Below are 13411 nucleotides of genomic sequence, written 5' to 3'. Positions count from 1 at the left end.
TATTTATTAAATTCAAATTAAATGAAAAAAAATATAAGTTAAATAAAAAATAATAGGATTAATAAAAAAATATAAGTTAAATTAAATTAAGAAATATATTGGGATCTACATTATTTTATGTGGATTTGGAGTCTTTTTATAATTTTATTTGTGGATTTGTGGTGATGCCAGACTTGAATTTATGTTATTCTTGATGTTTGATTTATATTGTGATATTTTTATTTGTGACTTTATGGTGTTGTATGTTATTCTAGGTATTAAATTGTTGACTGTTGAATTATGATTGGATTTTATTTAATATTATTAGGTAAATTATTGAATTTTAATTTTTGCAGATTCGGATATCTAGAATATTCGCCGATAATCCATGTGGATTTTATCCGCATAGGGATCCGTATTTTTTTTTTACTGATCCGGATTTTATCCGCATAGAGATCCAAATTTTGCTATCTCTAACTTGAATAAGTCAAATAAGTATGGCTAGGAGAGTATAGTTATAGAAGGGCACGAGAGTAAGAGAGCATGACAGCTAGAAAACACAATCGTGGGAGATAAGTTTGATTGAATAAGCCTAGTTTCTGAATCCAGCAGTTAGGGCCATTCGCTTTTTTTTTTTTTTTTTTTGTCCCTAGTTGCTGCCGCAAGTAACCCCGTCACAATTCAAAAAAAAAAAAAAAATTGTGAAAGACAGTTGTCTATGGAACCATAAAAAAGATCGGGTATGTTCTAAAACAACTTTCAAATTGCTTTAAAGCTCCGAGTCAGCAATGCAAACTATGATACGGTTTTGGATTACAAAGATATGCATAAATTTATTATAATCAAGAGAGCTCGAAAGTATCTGCTAACCAAAAAGCATCCCAGTGCCCTTCGCACATCGAGTCACTGTATTAGCACTAGCACTACAAGTCTACGCATTGACAATTACATTGTTGACGACTTTCCCCAAAGAACAGGTCTTGAATCATGGACAAATGTCATTTCAGTACTCGCCCAAGGTGGCCTTAATACTGAGCTTGGCGTATATGAAGCCTCCCAATTGCTTGATTCTGGTTATAGACCAAATGAGTATGTCCTGTTTCATTTGCTCCGAGCCTCAAGTGACCTGGGCTGGGACACTTACTGCCAACAGCTTCATTGCTACATTTTAAAATCTGGGTTTCTCTCTAATGTCTTTGTGTCCACTGCTTTGATGGGCTTCTATAGAAAAATTAATTCGTTGGCTGACGCTCACAAAATGTTTGTTGAAATTCCTCAACCAAGTGTGGTGTCTTGGAATTCCCTAATTTCTGGGTACGTGCAATCTGGGAAATATCGTAAGGCGTTAAATTTGTTTGTTGAACTTGAGAGGAGCGAAATTTATGCTGACGCCTATTCGTTCACTTCAGCTTTAGCGGCTTGTGGTCAATTGGGTTCGTTGCAGCTTGGCATGGCAATTCACTCTAAGATTGTTAAATATAGCCTGGAGCGTGGCGTTGTCATTGCTAATTGCTTGATTGACATGTATGGAAAATGCGGGTCTGTTGAAGATGCCATTGGGGTTTTCGGCGAGATGATTGATAAGGACATTATTTCTTGGAATTCGGTTATAGCTGCAAGTGCTAGAAATGGAAATCTTGAATTGGCGTTCGGTTTTCTCCATCGGTTGCCTAATCCTGACACAATCTCGTATAATGAAGTGATAAATGGCATTGCCCAGTTTGGAGATATAGAAGATGCTATTATGATTTTATCGAGTATGCCAAGTCCAAATTCATCTTCATGGAATTCGATTTTAACGGGATATGTCAACAGAAATCAAGTTCCTGAAGCTCTACATTTGTTCGGTGAAATGCAGTCTAAAGATGTCCCAATGGATGAGTACACATTTTCCACTATGCTGAGCGGTATTGCTGGTCTCTCAGCCTTAACATGGGGAATGCTGATCCATAGTTGCGTGATAAAGCAAGGTCTGGACGCATCAATAGTTGTAGCGAGTGCTCTTCTTGACATGTACTCTAAATGTGGACAGGTGAAGATTGCTGATTCGATGTTCCGATCACTATGTAGAAAGAACTTGGTGACGTGGAATGCAATGATCACTGGCTATGCTAGGAATGGTGATTTGACCAAAGTGATTGAGCTTTTTGAGCAATTGAAGACGGTGAGGGATTTAAAACCTGATTCGGTCACATTTCTAAATGTATTAGGTGCATGTTCCCATACGGACATTCCATTTGATAAGGTAAGTGAGTACTTTGAATCAATGACCAAGGATTATGGGATTAAACCAACAGTTGAGCATTGTTGTTCAATGATTCGGCTTATGGGACAAAAAGGGGAGGTCTGGAGGGCACAGAGGATGATACGTGAACTGGGTTTTGGCTCTTATGGTGTGGTTTGGAGAGCGTTGCTTAGTGCCTCTGGAGCTTGTAGCGATCTGGATGTAGCAAGGATTTCTGCCGCAGAGGTGATTAAATTGGAGGGTGATAGTGATTATGTTTACGTTATGCTGTGTAATTTATACACAAGCCATGGCAACTGGGACGTTGCAAGTGTGATTAGAAACTTCATGCGGGAGAGAGGGCTGAGAAAAGAAGCCGGTTGTAGTTGGATTGAGGTGGAAAATGTTGCTGCCCATTCATCAAATATACGATGAAAAACTTTATATGGTTGATTATAATTCATCTACTATACTTGATCCGGGTCAAATCAACCCTCATAATTGTGGAAGTAGACAATAGAGATATCATTTTGAAGAAACGTTCATTGATGTCAGCCTGACATCAGTAGCTGGGAAAAAGATAAAAGTTTAACCAAGAAATTATTCGTAATTATTCTGTAGATATTGATAAATAATAAGAGACGAAAGCTAACCAAATTGGGGAAGAAAATGAGAGCGATCGCACGAGAAGTACAGAAGAAAGATGTAAACCTTTGGCCACTACAGGGTTAATGAATAAATGATACACAGGATGGTAAAATTCTTATTCCTCATCAACAAAATCTTCTCCGCTAGAATAACTAAATCAGTCTTAACGGCTTAAAAAAGTATCAAGCAGTATTAATATAATGTTGAGCAAAAAGCTAAAATTATGTTGCTTCTCAGCCGAGCATAACCCCTCGTATTCCGATATCTGCCAACTGAGTCACCTTGGAACCGACAGGCCAAACTCTATAGCAACAGAATGCAAAGATCAAGATCAGAAGAATATATAAGGGAACAAAGAAATTTGATACAAACCAGAAAAAAAAAAATGCATTCATCAAAATTACAAAAAAGATACAGAGAGAGAAAGAGAGACTACTTTTATATAGCAATCTCAACTGCAATATGCATATAAGCAAAATTCAGCTTCTGTTTCATTAAATAGTTGTACACTTGATTTTTTAAAGGTTGTACAAAACAATTTAAGTCATCCCACTATCATTATTTAGCATAGTTTTCCACATTCTTTCTAGTCATAGCAATGAAGCATAGATGATAGGCCCACCTCCAAATACGGCACACATGACTCACGTACCATCAATTCCATCTGGGAGAAGGAGCAGTTAAGTTACCATAGTATTCTAATCACTTATAAATGGATCATTCTATGTACACAAACTCAAGCAAAAGTATTTGTGCTCAGCAATACAGTCTCATTCTCTCCTAGAATTGTAATCATAGTGCCTACCTCTTGGGCATCTCCAACTTATTATGTCTCAAAAGTTTTTAGTTATTGTTACAGTGACACATGTTCCGTGTGTCCTAATATAATTACAGAGCATATTGGCTTGGAGAAAGGACTGACAACGATACAAAAACAAGAAAATACAATGTAATAGATAGATACACACACCCGTTAAGAATTTAGAATGGTAGGAAGAAAGTCACCGGTATCGGACACAAAAAGCAAAAGAAACTCACATGCAGCACTAAATTCAAACGAACCTTCTCAGTTTTCCAAACATATTTAGAAGGTATGGGTAAATCAACAAGGGAAAAAAAATAGTTTACTAAACAAGTGTTCCTTTGTTCTGATATCACTAAAAATTTGGAAGACATCTAGAAGAGGACTAATAGTTTCGTACTTGATAATGATGCAGAGATCCATAATTGACAGGTCATTCCCAATTTATTTCTTATGTGCCTGCAGGAACCAAATTTTCCAGTTAGATAGAATTAAGATAGCCAACCAGAGCACTTACGCCCCAATTCATGAGCTCAATATGTTTCCCTCTACATATGGCAATCTCTATCTTACATGCATGTAAGATACACTCCTCTCACATGAATAGTGTATGTGTGGGATCCATATACTATTCATGTGAGGGGAATGTATCTTACATGCATGTAAGATAGAGGGACCCCTCTACATATATGTGCAATTTCACTAAATAGTTTCCAAACACACCAGTTTTAACAAAGAAACACTTTCTGACAAGTGTTGCTTGATGTGAGAGTTTTAAATTTCGCCTAACTATCTAGTCACTTGTAAGTGAAATTAGTAGTCACAGCTTCGTGTACAATGACTAGCCAAAGAATAAAACCTAAAGGGTTACATGCAAATTTTCATTAGGTAGTACTTCGGTAGTTTCAAAGAGACGAACAAAAACAAATCAAAATACAATCAATCACCCAAAGCACCAATAACTAAATCACAGGATTGAGCACTGGAGAAAAAAAATGATTAATTATTTTAATAAAACTACTATAGTCTATAGGTACTCACAATAAAAAAGAGAGAGAGAAAAAGCAAGTACTAGAGGCCGGGAGAGGTGCAGCAGAGAGTACCCTGTGAAAGCGCTCTGCAGCTCTTTGATGCTGCGCTCAGGCATGACGTCATCCTCGCCGCGGCCACCACGCTGTGCAGCGGCAACAGCGACTGCGCGCATCCCAATTCCGATGGAGATCTATCAAAAAAAGAGGAAACAAAATTAAATTAAATATTATTAAGACAAAAATTTAAAGAAATGAAGATGTTGACGGACGAGTACCTGGAGAGGGAGAAGCGGCGAAGAGGAGAGGGAGATGATTTTGTGGGGAGACGGAATGGAGCGGAGGCGGCGGTGGGGGATTTTGGGGCGTTGGATCTGAAGGCGGATTTGATGGACGACAGGGATGATCTGCGGATGAATCTATGACAAGAAGATGCCATTATTTAATTTTAACTGAGGAAACAGACGAGGGAGTCTAAATGTGGGAATTAAAGAGTGAACCGGCGCAAGGGTTTAGGGTTTTAGCCGAAGAGATATTTTTAGTGACTACTAGTCTGCTACGACCACATACCCATTTCAGTTGAAAACGGATCGGATCAATTCAAAAGCATGGTGATGTAGCCGTGCTCACCTCACGGAGGCCCTCTTAAAATTAGTCACGTGATTCGTACAATTTTTTTTTTTAAAAGAAATTCTTCTTTTTACAATCTATATATGAGATAGGGTTATTTTCCGCCAGCCCCCACATGTTTCAACAAAAGTTGTCGTGCACCCTAAAGTTTCAACAACCATCACCAGACCCCCAAATCAGCACATTCAGCCGTTATCTTTGATGGTAGAAGGGCAAAAGTGAGATTTGATACAAACGACTGGAAAAAGAAAAAGAAACCGACAAAACTCAGTTGCAGAATTTGATAGTGGGTAAAAAAGAAAAAATATATTGGTTTCTTCATGTAGTCTTAATGGCAATTGAGACTTGGTAGTTGTGAGCTGAATGTATATGTATAAATATAATTGATGGACCGTATAGTCAAGTGAAATTGTGGTGTAGTGTTACGAAAGACAGAGGAGAAAAACAAAGTGAATTTATTTAAGCCTTTTTGCTTATATGAAACTTGATCTTTTATTTTATGTATTATTATCCTAATTCTTAGTTCCATGCAAATGAATATTATTGTTCTGCTGAGAGTTTAATTGGGAATTTTCCGGTCTAATTATTTAAAATTGTATAATACTCGGCTGTTTAAGAAATTCCTTCATAGAATAGTATTTGAGATTATCTGTTTTATTTCTTTGAGTGTGCAATAACTATGTTGCATTTACTATTTCATGGCAGTAAGATCAGTGGCCGCTCTTTCGGAAGCTGTATCTGGATTTGATAAGATGGTGGCTGGGACCCAACGGAAATATTACATGTTAGGTGGGAAGGGGGGGAGTAGGCAACACAAGTTGTGCGGCTTCACTTGCTGTAAAATTTGTAAATAATGGGCACCCCACTTTAGTGTTAAAAAATAATAAGAATATGGAGGCAAAGAACAAAGAAAATTTCTTAGGATTTGAGACGTGTTTGCACACTTTCCTTTAAGGTCTTATTTGCCCTCTCCAATCTTGGTTTGCTATAGAGTATTAATGGTAAATTACCCCCAAGATATATCAAATCATGAATACAATCTCTAACAAATAAGATTGTATTTCTAGAACATATATGAAACCTGCAAAATCTGATGATAATTTCCAAAATATGTATATTTCTTTTATGAAGAAGATGTTAATTCAAAAGAATGCAACCATTCGAAATGATACTTCTTCAAAAAACTCTTTTGGTTTGAATTTGCAACGATTAACACTTGAAATTTTCAAGCTTGTCAACCGTTTCTAGTTGATGCCTTTCTGGAAATAAACGGTTAACTGTTTTCTTAATAAACGGTGAGCCGTTTTATTCCAGAATGTCAAATACGTTGCTCTCTGTACATAAATGGTTAACCGTTTTCTCAATAACCGATGAGCCGTTTTCTCTAGACCATAAAACATGCTCTCTGGAGTTAAACGGTTAGCCGTTTTCTCCATAAACGGTGAGCCGTTTTCTCCATAAACGGTGAGCCGTTTTCTCTAGACCATAAAACATGCTCTCTGGAGTTAAACGGTTAGCCGTTTTCTCCATAAACGGTGAGCCGTTTTCTCTAGACCATAAAACATGCTCTCTGAAGTTAAACGGTTAGCCGTTTTCTCCATAAACGGCAAACCGTTTTTGTCCAGAATATCAAACCAAAGATTAAAAATGTTACAATCTCTCTTATAATCCCCACTAGATTGAAATATTTTTCAGATTTATTAATGATCAACTTATACATACAAAAAGGTATCTTTCGATTTTAACCTTTAATTAGTGAGTGTATTTCAAAGTATTTACAAGACAATAGTGTGCTAAGCATTAAACTTTGTCTCTTAAGTAAATACCGGAGATACATCACATATAAGCTATCCTAGATTTCAAAGTTGTGTTCCAATAGTTAGCATTATTCCGGCCTTGTGCTCTATCTTGGATTCATGAACATTTACAAGATTAAACCATGACCTTGTTAGAAACGGCACCATTTCTTATGTTCACTTAGGTGAAGTTTCAAATCATGTCTTTAGCTACTATAAGACTTGAACTTCATTAAGAGTAAATACTCAATCTCAACCTCGTAGCTATTTACACCGAAACTCTCGAATGAGATTATTTATTACTCGGTGCCAAACCAGTCACATAACAACAACTTGTTATTACCCATTTAACTATGGAGTAGTGGTATAACTACTACATAGTTGGGTTACCGTCGTTGGTGACTTTATTATGTAAATGTTTCAATCCCATTCCAAAATATGTATCCTTAACTAAGTCTCTTGAAAGACATTTTGTTAAAGGATCTGCTAGGTTCTTATTAGTCCTAACATAAACAATATTAATAACACCATCTGCTATTAATTGTTTCACATATTCATGTCTCAAGCTAATATGTCTAGACTTTCCATTATATACTTTATTATAAGCTCTAGACAATGTAGCTTTACTGTCGCAGTACAAAGAAATAGATGGCATCGGCTGTGGCCACAACATTATATCAAACAATAAATTTCTCAGCCATTCTGCTTCTTTGCTTGCAGCCGCAAGTGCTATAAACTCACTTTCCATTGTTGAATGAGTTATGCACGTTTGTTTCTTTGAAGCCCAAGAAATCGCTCCTCCAGCAATTGTAAAAATCCAACAAGAAGTGGATTTATTATCTCTTGTATTGGTTACCCAACTAGCATCTGAATATCCTTCCAGTACTTCAGGATAATCATTATAAAACAAACCCAAATTAATGGTCTTTTTAAGATAACCAAGTATCCTACCAATTGCTTTCCAGTGTTCAACGCTAGGGTTACTCGTGAATCTTGACATTTTGCAAACTGCAAATGCTATATCAGGCCTCGTACAATGCATAGCATACATCAAGCTACCAATAGCACTAGCATATTCTAGTTATGCTACTACTCAGCCTGAATTCTCTAGTAATTTAATACTAGAATCATATGGGGTATTAGCTTCTTTAAATTTCAAATAATTGAATTTAAGAAGCACTTTCTCTATATAATGAGATTGACACAATGAGTAACCCCCACTATGTTTATTCACTTTGATACCTAAGATAGTATCTACTTCACCAAGATTTTTCATCTTAAATTGTGAAGTTAAATACTTCTTTGTATCATCTACTCCTTGCATATTAGTTCCAAAGATAAGCAAGTCATCAACATACAAGCATATAATCATACCAATATCATTCGTAAATTTAAAATATACACATTTATCAGCATTATTATGCTTAAAACCATGTGATAAAATTACCGAATCAAACTTCTCATGCCATTGTTTTGGTGCTTGCTTTAAGCCATAAAGATATTTGACTAACTTGCATACCTTTTTCTCATTTTCAGGCAAAATAAATCCCTCAGGTTGTTCCATATAGATTTCTTCATCAAGATCACCATTAAGAAAAGCTGTTTTAACATCCATTTGATGCACATACAAATTGTTCAATGAAGCAATTGCAAATAGCACTTTTATAGAAGTTAACCTAGCTACCGGGGCATATGTATCGAAATAATCAATACCATTTCTTTGCTTAAACCCTTTGGCTACTAATCTAGCTTTAAAAGTTTGCAAAGAACCAATCACTATTGTACTTTCTTCTAAATACCCATTTGCTGCTAATTGGTTTAGATCCTGGAGAAAGATAAACCAAGACCCATGTTTGATTTAACATAATTGAATCCATTTCATCATTTACCGCCTCTCTCCAAAAAGAAGCGTCTCTAGAAGACATAGCCTCGCTAAATGTCTTTGGATCTTTTTCAATATTTAACAACAATGGTACTTTGTTAAGTACATTCTTTCTATCCCATTCAACCAAGAAGAGTAGTGCTTGTGATGAAATAAAATCCGGAGCTAAACTCTTTTCTTTCTTTTCACGTTGACTCCTCCTTGGTTCGAAAGATGTCATAGACTCTTTCCTTTTATTATTATTAGTGGAGGTACTAGGAGTCTTAACACATGGTTGATCAATACTTGATTCTAATTCAATATTATAATCATGTTGAAATTTATTCTCTATAAATTTAACATCTCTAGATTCCACAATCACATTAGAATCTAAATCTAACAACCTATAAGCCTTGGAATTTTCAGCATATCCTACGAAAACACTTTTTATACCTCTAGCACTCAACTTTGATGACTTAGGTTCATGTATTTTATAAAAAGCTAAACAACCCCAGACCCTTAAATACATCAAGTTTGGTTTTCTTCCTTTCCAAATTTCATAAGGAGATATATGTGTTTTCAAAGATGTAATTCTGTTATGAATATGACATGCAGTGAGTAATACTTCCCCCCACAAATTCTTTGGTAGTTTTGCATTAAGGATCATGGAATTTATCATATTCGTGAAGATCCTATTCTTCCTTTCAGCCAAACCATTTTGTTGAGGAGTAAATGGAGCTGATCTTTGGTGAATAATTCCAACTTCTTCACAATAATTATTAAATTCAATTGAGAAATATTCACCACCTCTATCACTACGAATCATTTTGATTTTCTTATCTTTTTGGTTCTCAACTTCAGCTTTGAAAATTTTAAATTTATCAAAAGCTTCATTTTTTGTTCTAAGTAAATAAACATAAGTGTATCTAGAACAATCATCAATAAAAGTGATAAAGTACCTCTTACCTCCTCTTGTTAACATGCCATTATACTCACAAATATCGGTATGTATTAAATCCAATATTTGAGTATTTCGTTCAGCTTTAGGAAAAGGTTTCTTAGTTAATTTAGCTTGGATGCAGATTTCACACTTATGACCTTTACCATCATTGCAATTAATCAAACCATGCTTAGACATGTATTTCAAAGATCTAAAGTTCAAATGTGTTAATCTAGCATGCCAAACATCACAAGACTCAACAATATAAGCTAAGTTGATATTATTATTATTAATGCTGAGTTTGTACATTCCATCACAAGAATACCCTTTCCCAACAAATAATCCATTCTTTGACACAATACAAGTATTACCCTCAAGCACAATCTTAAGCCCATGCTTACACATACAACTAGCAGAAATAAGATTCTTCCTAACGAAAGGTACATGAAAGACATTATACAATGTGACTTTCTTTCCAGAAGTGAAGTTGATCTCAACTACTCCTTTCCCTGCTTCTATGGCTACATTATTGTTCCCCATAAGAACCATTTGTCCTTCTGTTTCTTCTTTGTATGATAAGAAAAATTTCTTATCATTACAAACATGAATTGTTGCACCCGAATCGAGACACCAATCATAGGACTTAGTTTCAGCCATATTTGTTTCGGTAATCATGCCAATTTGCATTTCAGAAACCATAGCACAAATCTCTTCAGATTTGTTTTCAATCACATTAGCTTTATGGGAATTCACTTCTTCATTTTTCTTCTTGAATCTGCAATTACTTTGGTGATGGCCTTTCTTACCACAAAAGAAACAATTTCTAGAAAAATTTTGTGTGCTGGACTTTTTGAATTTCTTGTCATTCTTGACTTTAAAATTCTTTGAGAATTTACTAGCTTCAACAACATTAACTTTAGTAGAATCATGCTTATCATTGGATTCGCGAGACCTAGTCTCTTCTTCAATTACCAAGTGTTTTTGCAATTCTTCTAAAGTTATGTTCTCTTTACTATGAAGGAGTTTCTTTCTATAATCATTCCAACTTTGAGGCAATTTAGCAATAATAGCCCCAACTTGAAATGATTCAGAAATTTCAACTTTTAACTCTTGAAGCTTAGCAACAATAATTTGTAACTCATGTATTTGATCAAGAATGGATTTTGTATCTACCATAATAAAATCAAAATATTTAGATACAAGAAATTTGTCGGTACCTTCTTTCTCCGTTTTGTATTTGTACTCAAGAGCATTCCAAATTTCCACCGGAGAAGTCATAGAATTGTAGAGATCATATAACCTGTCAGAAAGCGTATTGAGTATGTGACCCCGGCACATCAATTCATCATCTTCACGACGTTTCCTTGCAGCCTTAACAACTTCGGTATCATCTTCTCTTGGTTCTGGAAATGGTTCCAATTTCGGATCAAGAACATATGCCACTTTAAGAAATATAATAAAAAATAAAGATGGGAACAAAATAAATAAAAATAAAGAAGAGGGAGAAATTACGATACTAACCTTATTGCGCTATTACAAACTTTCTATAAAAATATACAAAAATAAATACGTGAAATAAATTAACTGAAAAGAATTAGTAAGATAAACAAAAATTACAAAGAAAAAAAAATAACTTGAAAATTAAATTATAGGAATTTAAAGAAGAGAAAAAGAAAAGAAATTACTAACCTCTAAATGCGGATTCACTTTTTTTTTAATAAAAAATACAATAAAACAAATAAAGGAAATTATTCACAAAAATTAATTCTATGAATAAAAATTACTTACCTCCCCGGCAACGGCGCCAAAAACTTGTTGTGCAAATTTTAATGTACTCGCAAGCACACGAATCTATTGTAGTATAGACTAATGGTGACGAGTGTCGATCCCACGAGAAGGTGGATTTTAATTGTGTATAGAATTAATTTTGTAAATGGGTTGTTGGATTTATGGTGGAAATGATTTGGAATATGCTAAAACTTAAATTAAAATGGCGAGAATAAATTCTAAATTTGGAATTGAAATGGCGAGAATAAATTGAAGAAAATTCTATTGAAATAACGTACTTGGGTATCTGGATCCGTATCAACATGCATCATGGGCTAAATAATCTGTATTAATGCCAATTAAATCATGAGGGGGGAATCCACACCTCATGAACCACGCTCTAATCAATATGGTGCTAAGGGCTTATCGTGCCAAATAATAATAACCTTGTACTAGAGGGCTGGTGAAACCAAGGCGGTACTAGACAAGATTAGTATTATTTGTCGACGAGAAGTCAAAACATCCACAAAAATTAGAGGGGAAGAGAAAATAAATTTACCAAATTAAGCCCATGACACATGTTGAGACTTCACCTTCAACCCAAGCTTAAAAGAAAATTAGCTACTCATAATTGAACTAGGGGTAAAATGGGAATTTATTAAAATACGAAGAAAATACAAGATGGAGAGAGAATTACAGAAAATGGATCCCAAAAATGGATTCAGAGATATCAAATTAGGAGGGAGATGCCCCCTTTTTATAGATACATCAAGTAAATCATAGTCATCGGATTAAAACTAGTTTGGACGCTCAGGATTGCGCCACATCATCAGTCAACAGTACGCGGTTTGACCACGCGGATGAACAGTAACGCGGTTTGACTCGGATGAACAGTAACGCGGTTTGGTTGAAAATAATCTTGTGTGATGCATGTACCGTACGCGAGATTTTTCATCCAATGATATGCTGCCACGTCACCATCAACAATACATAAGAATTTTAGCCCAACAGGATCGTGACACCTCATCAGTCAATGCCACATCATCGGTCAATGCCACGTCATCGATCCGTCTATGTGAACAGTGTTGTGAACAGTAATGTAGATAGTACCGTACACGTGAATAGTACCGTACATATGAATAGTGCCATTTTTTCTTTTATGCTCCTCTTAAGGTTTTCGACCGTCCTAAGTTCAAAAGTGATGTCTGTTTTGCCGTCTGATCTCTCCTTTAATTTGAAATTACTATAATGCCCCTAAAATACATAAAATACTTAATTAAAATAAAACACATGTAATTAAATCACAAGAAGGTTAAATACATAAAAGTAAGGGTTGTTAGTAAGACTTGAAATGTAAAATGACGGTTTTCTCCTTTATAAATATGCATTTTCTAACATTCAACACCTGGATTGGACTTGTATTTTGATTTGTCATGGATAGTCTCAGTAGTTGCTTCATTTTCATTTTGGTTGGTTTAACTTAGCAACTTTGTTAACTCAGGATTCAGTTGTCTTTGCCATGTGTATGGGGGTATAGTGCAAACACACACACACACACACACACAAATAATAATAATAATAATAATAATAATAAAATAAATAAATAAATAATTGATGTCGTTATCTTGATTTATTCTTCTCTTGATTGGTTGTACATGGTTGACAAAGTTAGGAGAATTAAAACTAGGAGAACTATTGGACACTCCTCCTCCTGGTTTAGATGAAGCTATTGCTAT

General features: G+C 35.1%; 2 protein-coding genes across 8 annotated transcripts; one reads left to right on the top strand and one right to left on the bottom strand.

Moving 5' to 3' along the window:
- Positions 1-643: 643 nt before the first annotated feature.
- Positions 644-2690, top strand: LOC18050197 (putative pentatricopeptide repeat-containing protein At5g47460). The gene has a single exon (XM_006440244.2). It carries the CDS (start codon positions 803-805, stop codon positions 2636-2638), a length of 1836 nt encoding a protein of 611 aa, XP_006440307.1. The 5' UTR covers positions 644-802; the 3' UTR covers positions 2639-2690.
- A 204-nt stretch (positions 2691-2894) lies between these two features.
- On the bottom strand, positions 2895-5335 carry LOC18050196. Of its 7 annotated transcripts, none has more exons than XR_002906283.1 (4): positions 4960-5335; positions 4726-4875; positions 4054-4112; positions 2895-3154 (listed from the first exon to the last, which is right to left on the bottom strand). XR_002906283.1 is itself a non-coding variant. In XM_024187392.1 (4 exons), exons 1-3 carry the CDS (start codon positions 5118-5120, stop codon positions 3496-3498), a joined length of 300 nt encoding a protein of 99 aa, XP_024043160.1. In that variant the 5' UTR covers positions 5121-5335; the 3' UTR covers positions 2895-3154; positions 3474-3495. The 7 variants fall into 7 exon arrangements, 4 of the variants coding, with proteins under 4 accessions (XP_024043160.1, XP_024043158.1, XP_024043159.1 ...); XR_002906282.1 differs by having other exon boundaries at positions 4695-4875; positions 4960-5334; XR_002906284.1 differs by having other exon boundaries at positions 4757-4875; positions 4960-5334.
- Between the last annotated feature and the right edge of the window lie 8076 nt (positions 5336-13411).

The sequence above is a fragment of the Citrus clementina genome, unplaced genomic scaffold, assembly GCF_000493195.1.
Source record: "Citrus clementina cultivar Clemenules unplaced genomic scaffold, Citrus_clementina_v1.0 scaffold_3, whole genome shotgun sequence".
NCBI classification, from domain to species: Eukaryota; Viridiplantae; Streptophyta; class Magnoliopsida; order Sapindales; family Rutaceae; genus Citrus; species Citrus x clementina.
This window is presented reverse-complemented; position numbering and strand designations above follow the sequence as displayed.

Coding starts and splice junctions, on each gene's coding strand:
- LOC18050197 (XM_006440244.2), top strand. CDS start 803: ATGCATAAATTTATTATAATCAAGAGAGCTCGAAAGTATCTGCTAACC.
- LOC18050196 (XM_024187390.1), bottom strand. CDS start 5,120: ATGGCATCTTCTTGTCATAGATTCATCCGCAGATCATCCCTGTCGTCC. Junction 4,876..4,959: donor CGCCGCTTCTCCCTCTCCAG/GTACTCGTCCGT, acceptor TTTTTTTGATAG/ATCTCCATCGGAATTGGGAT.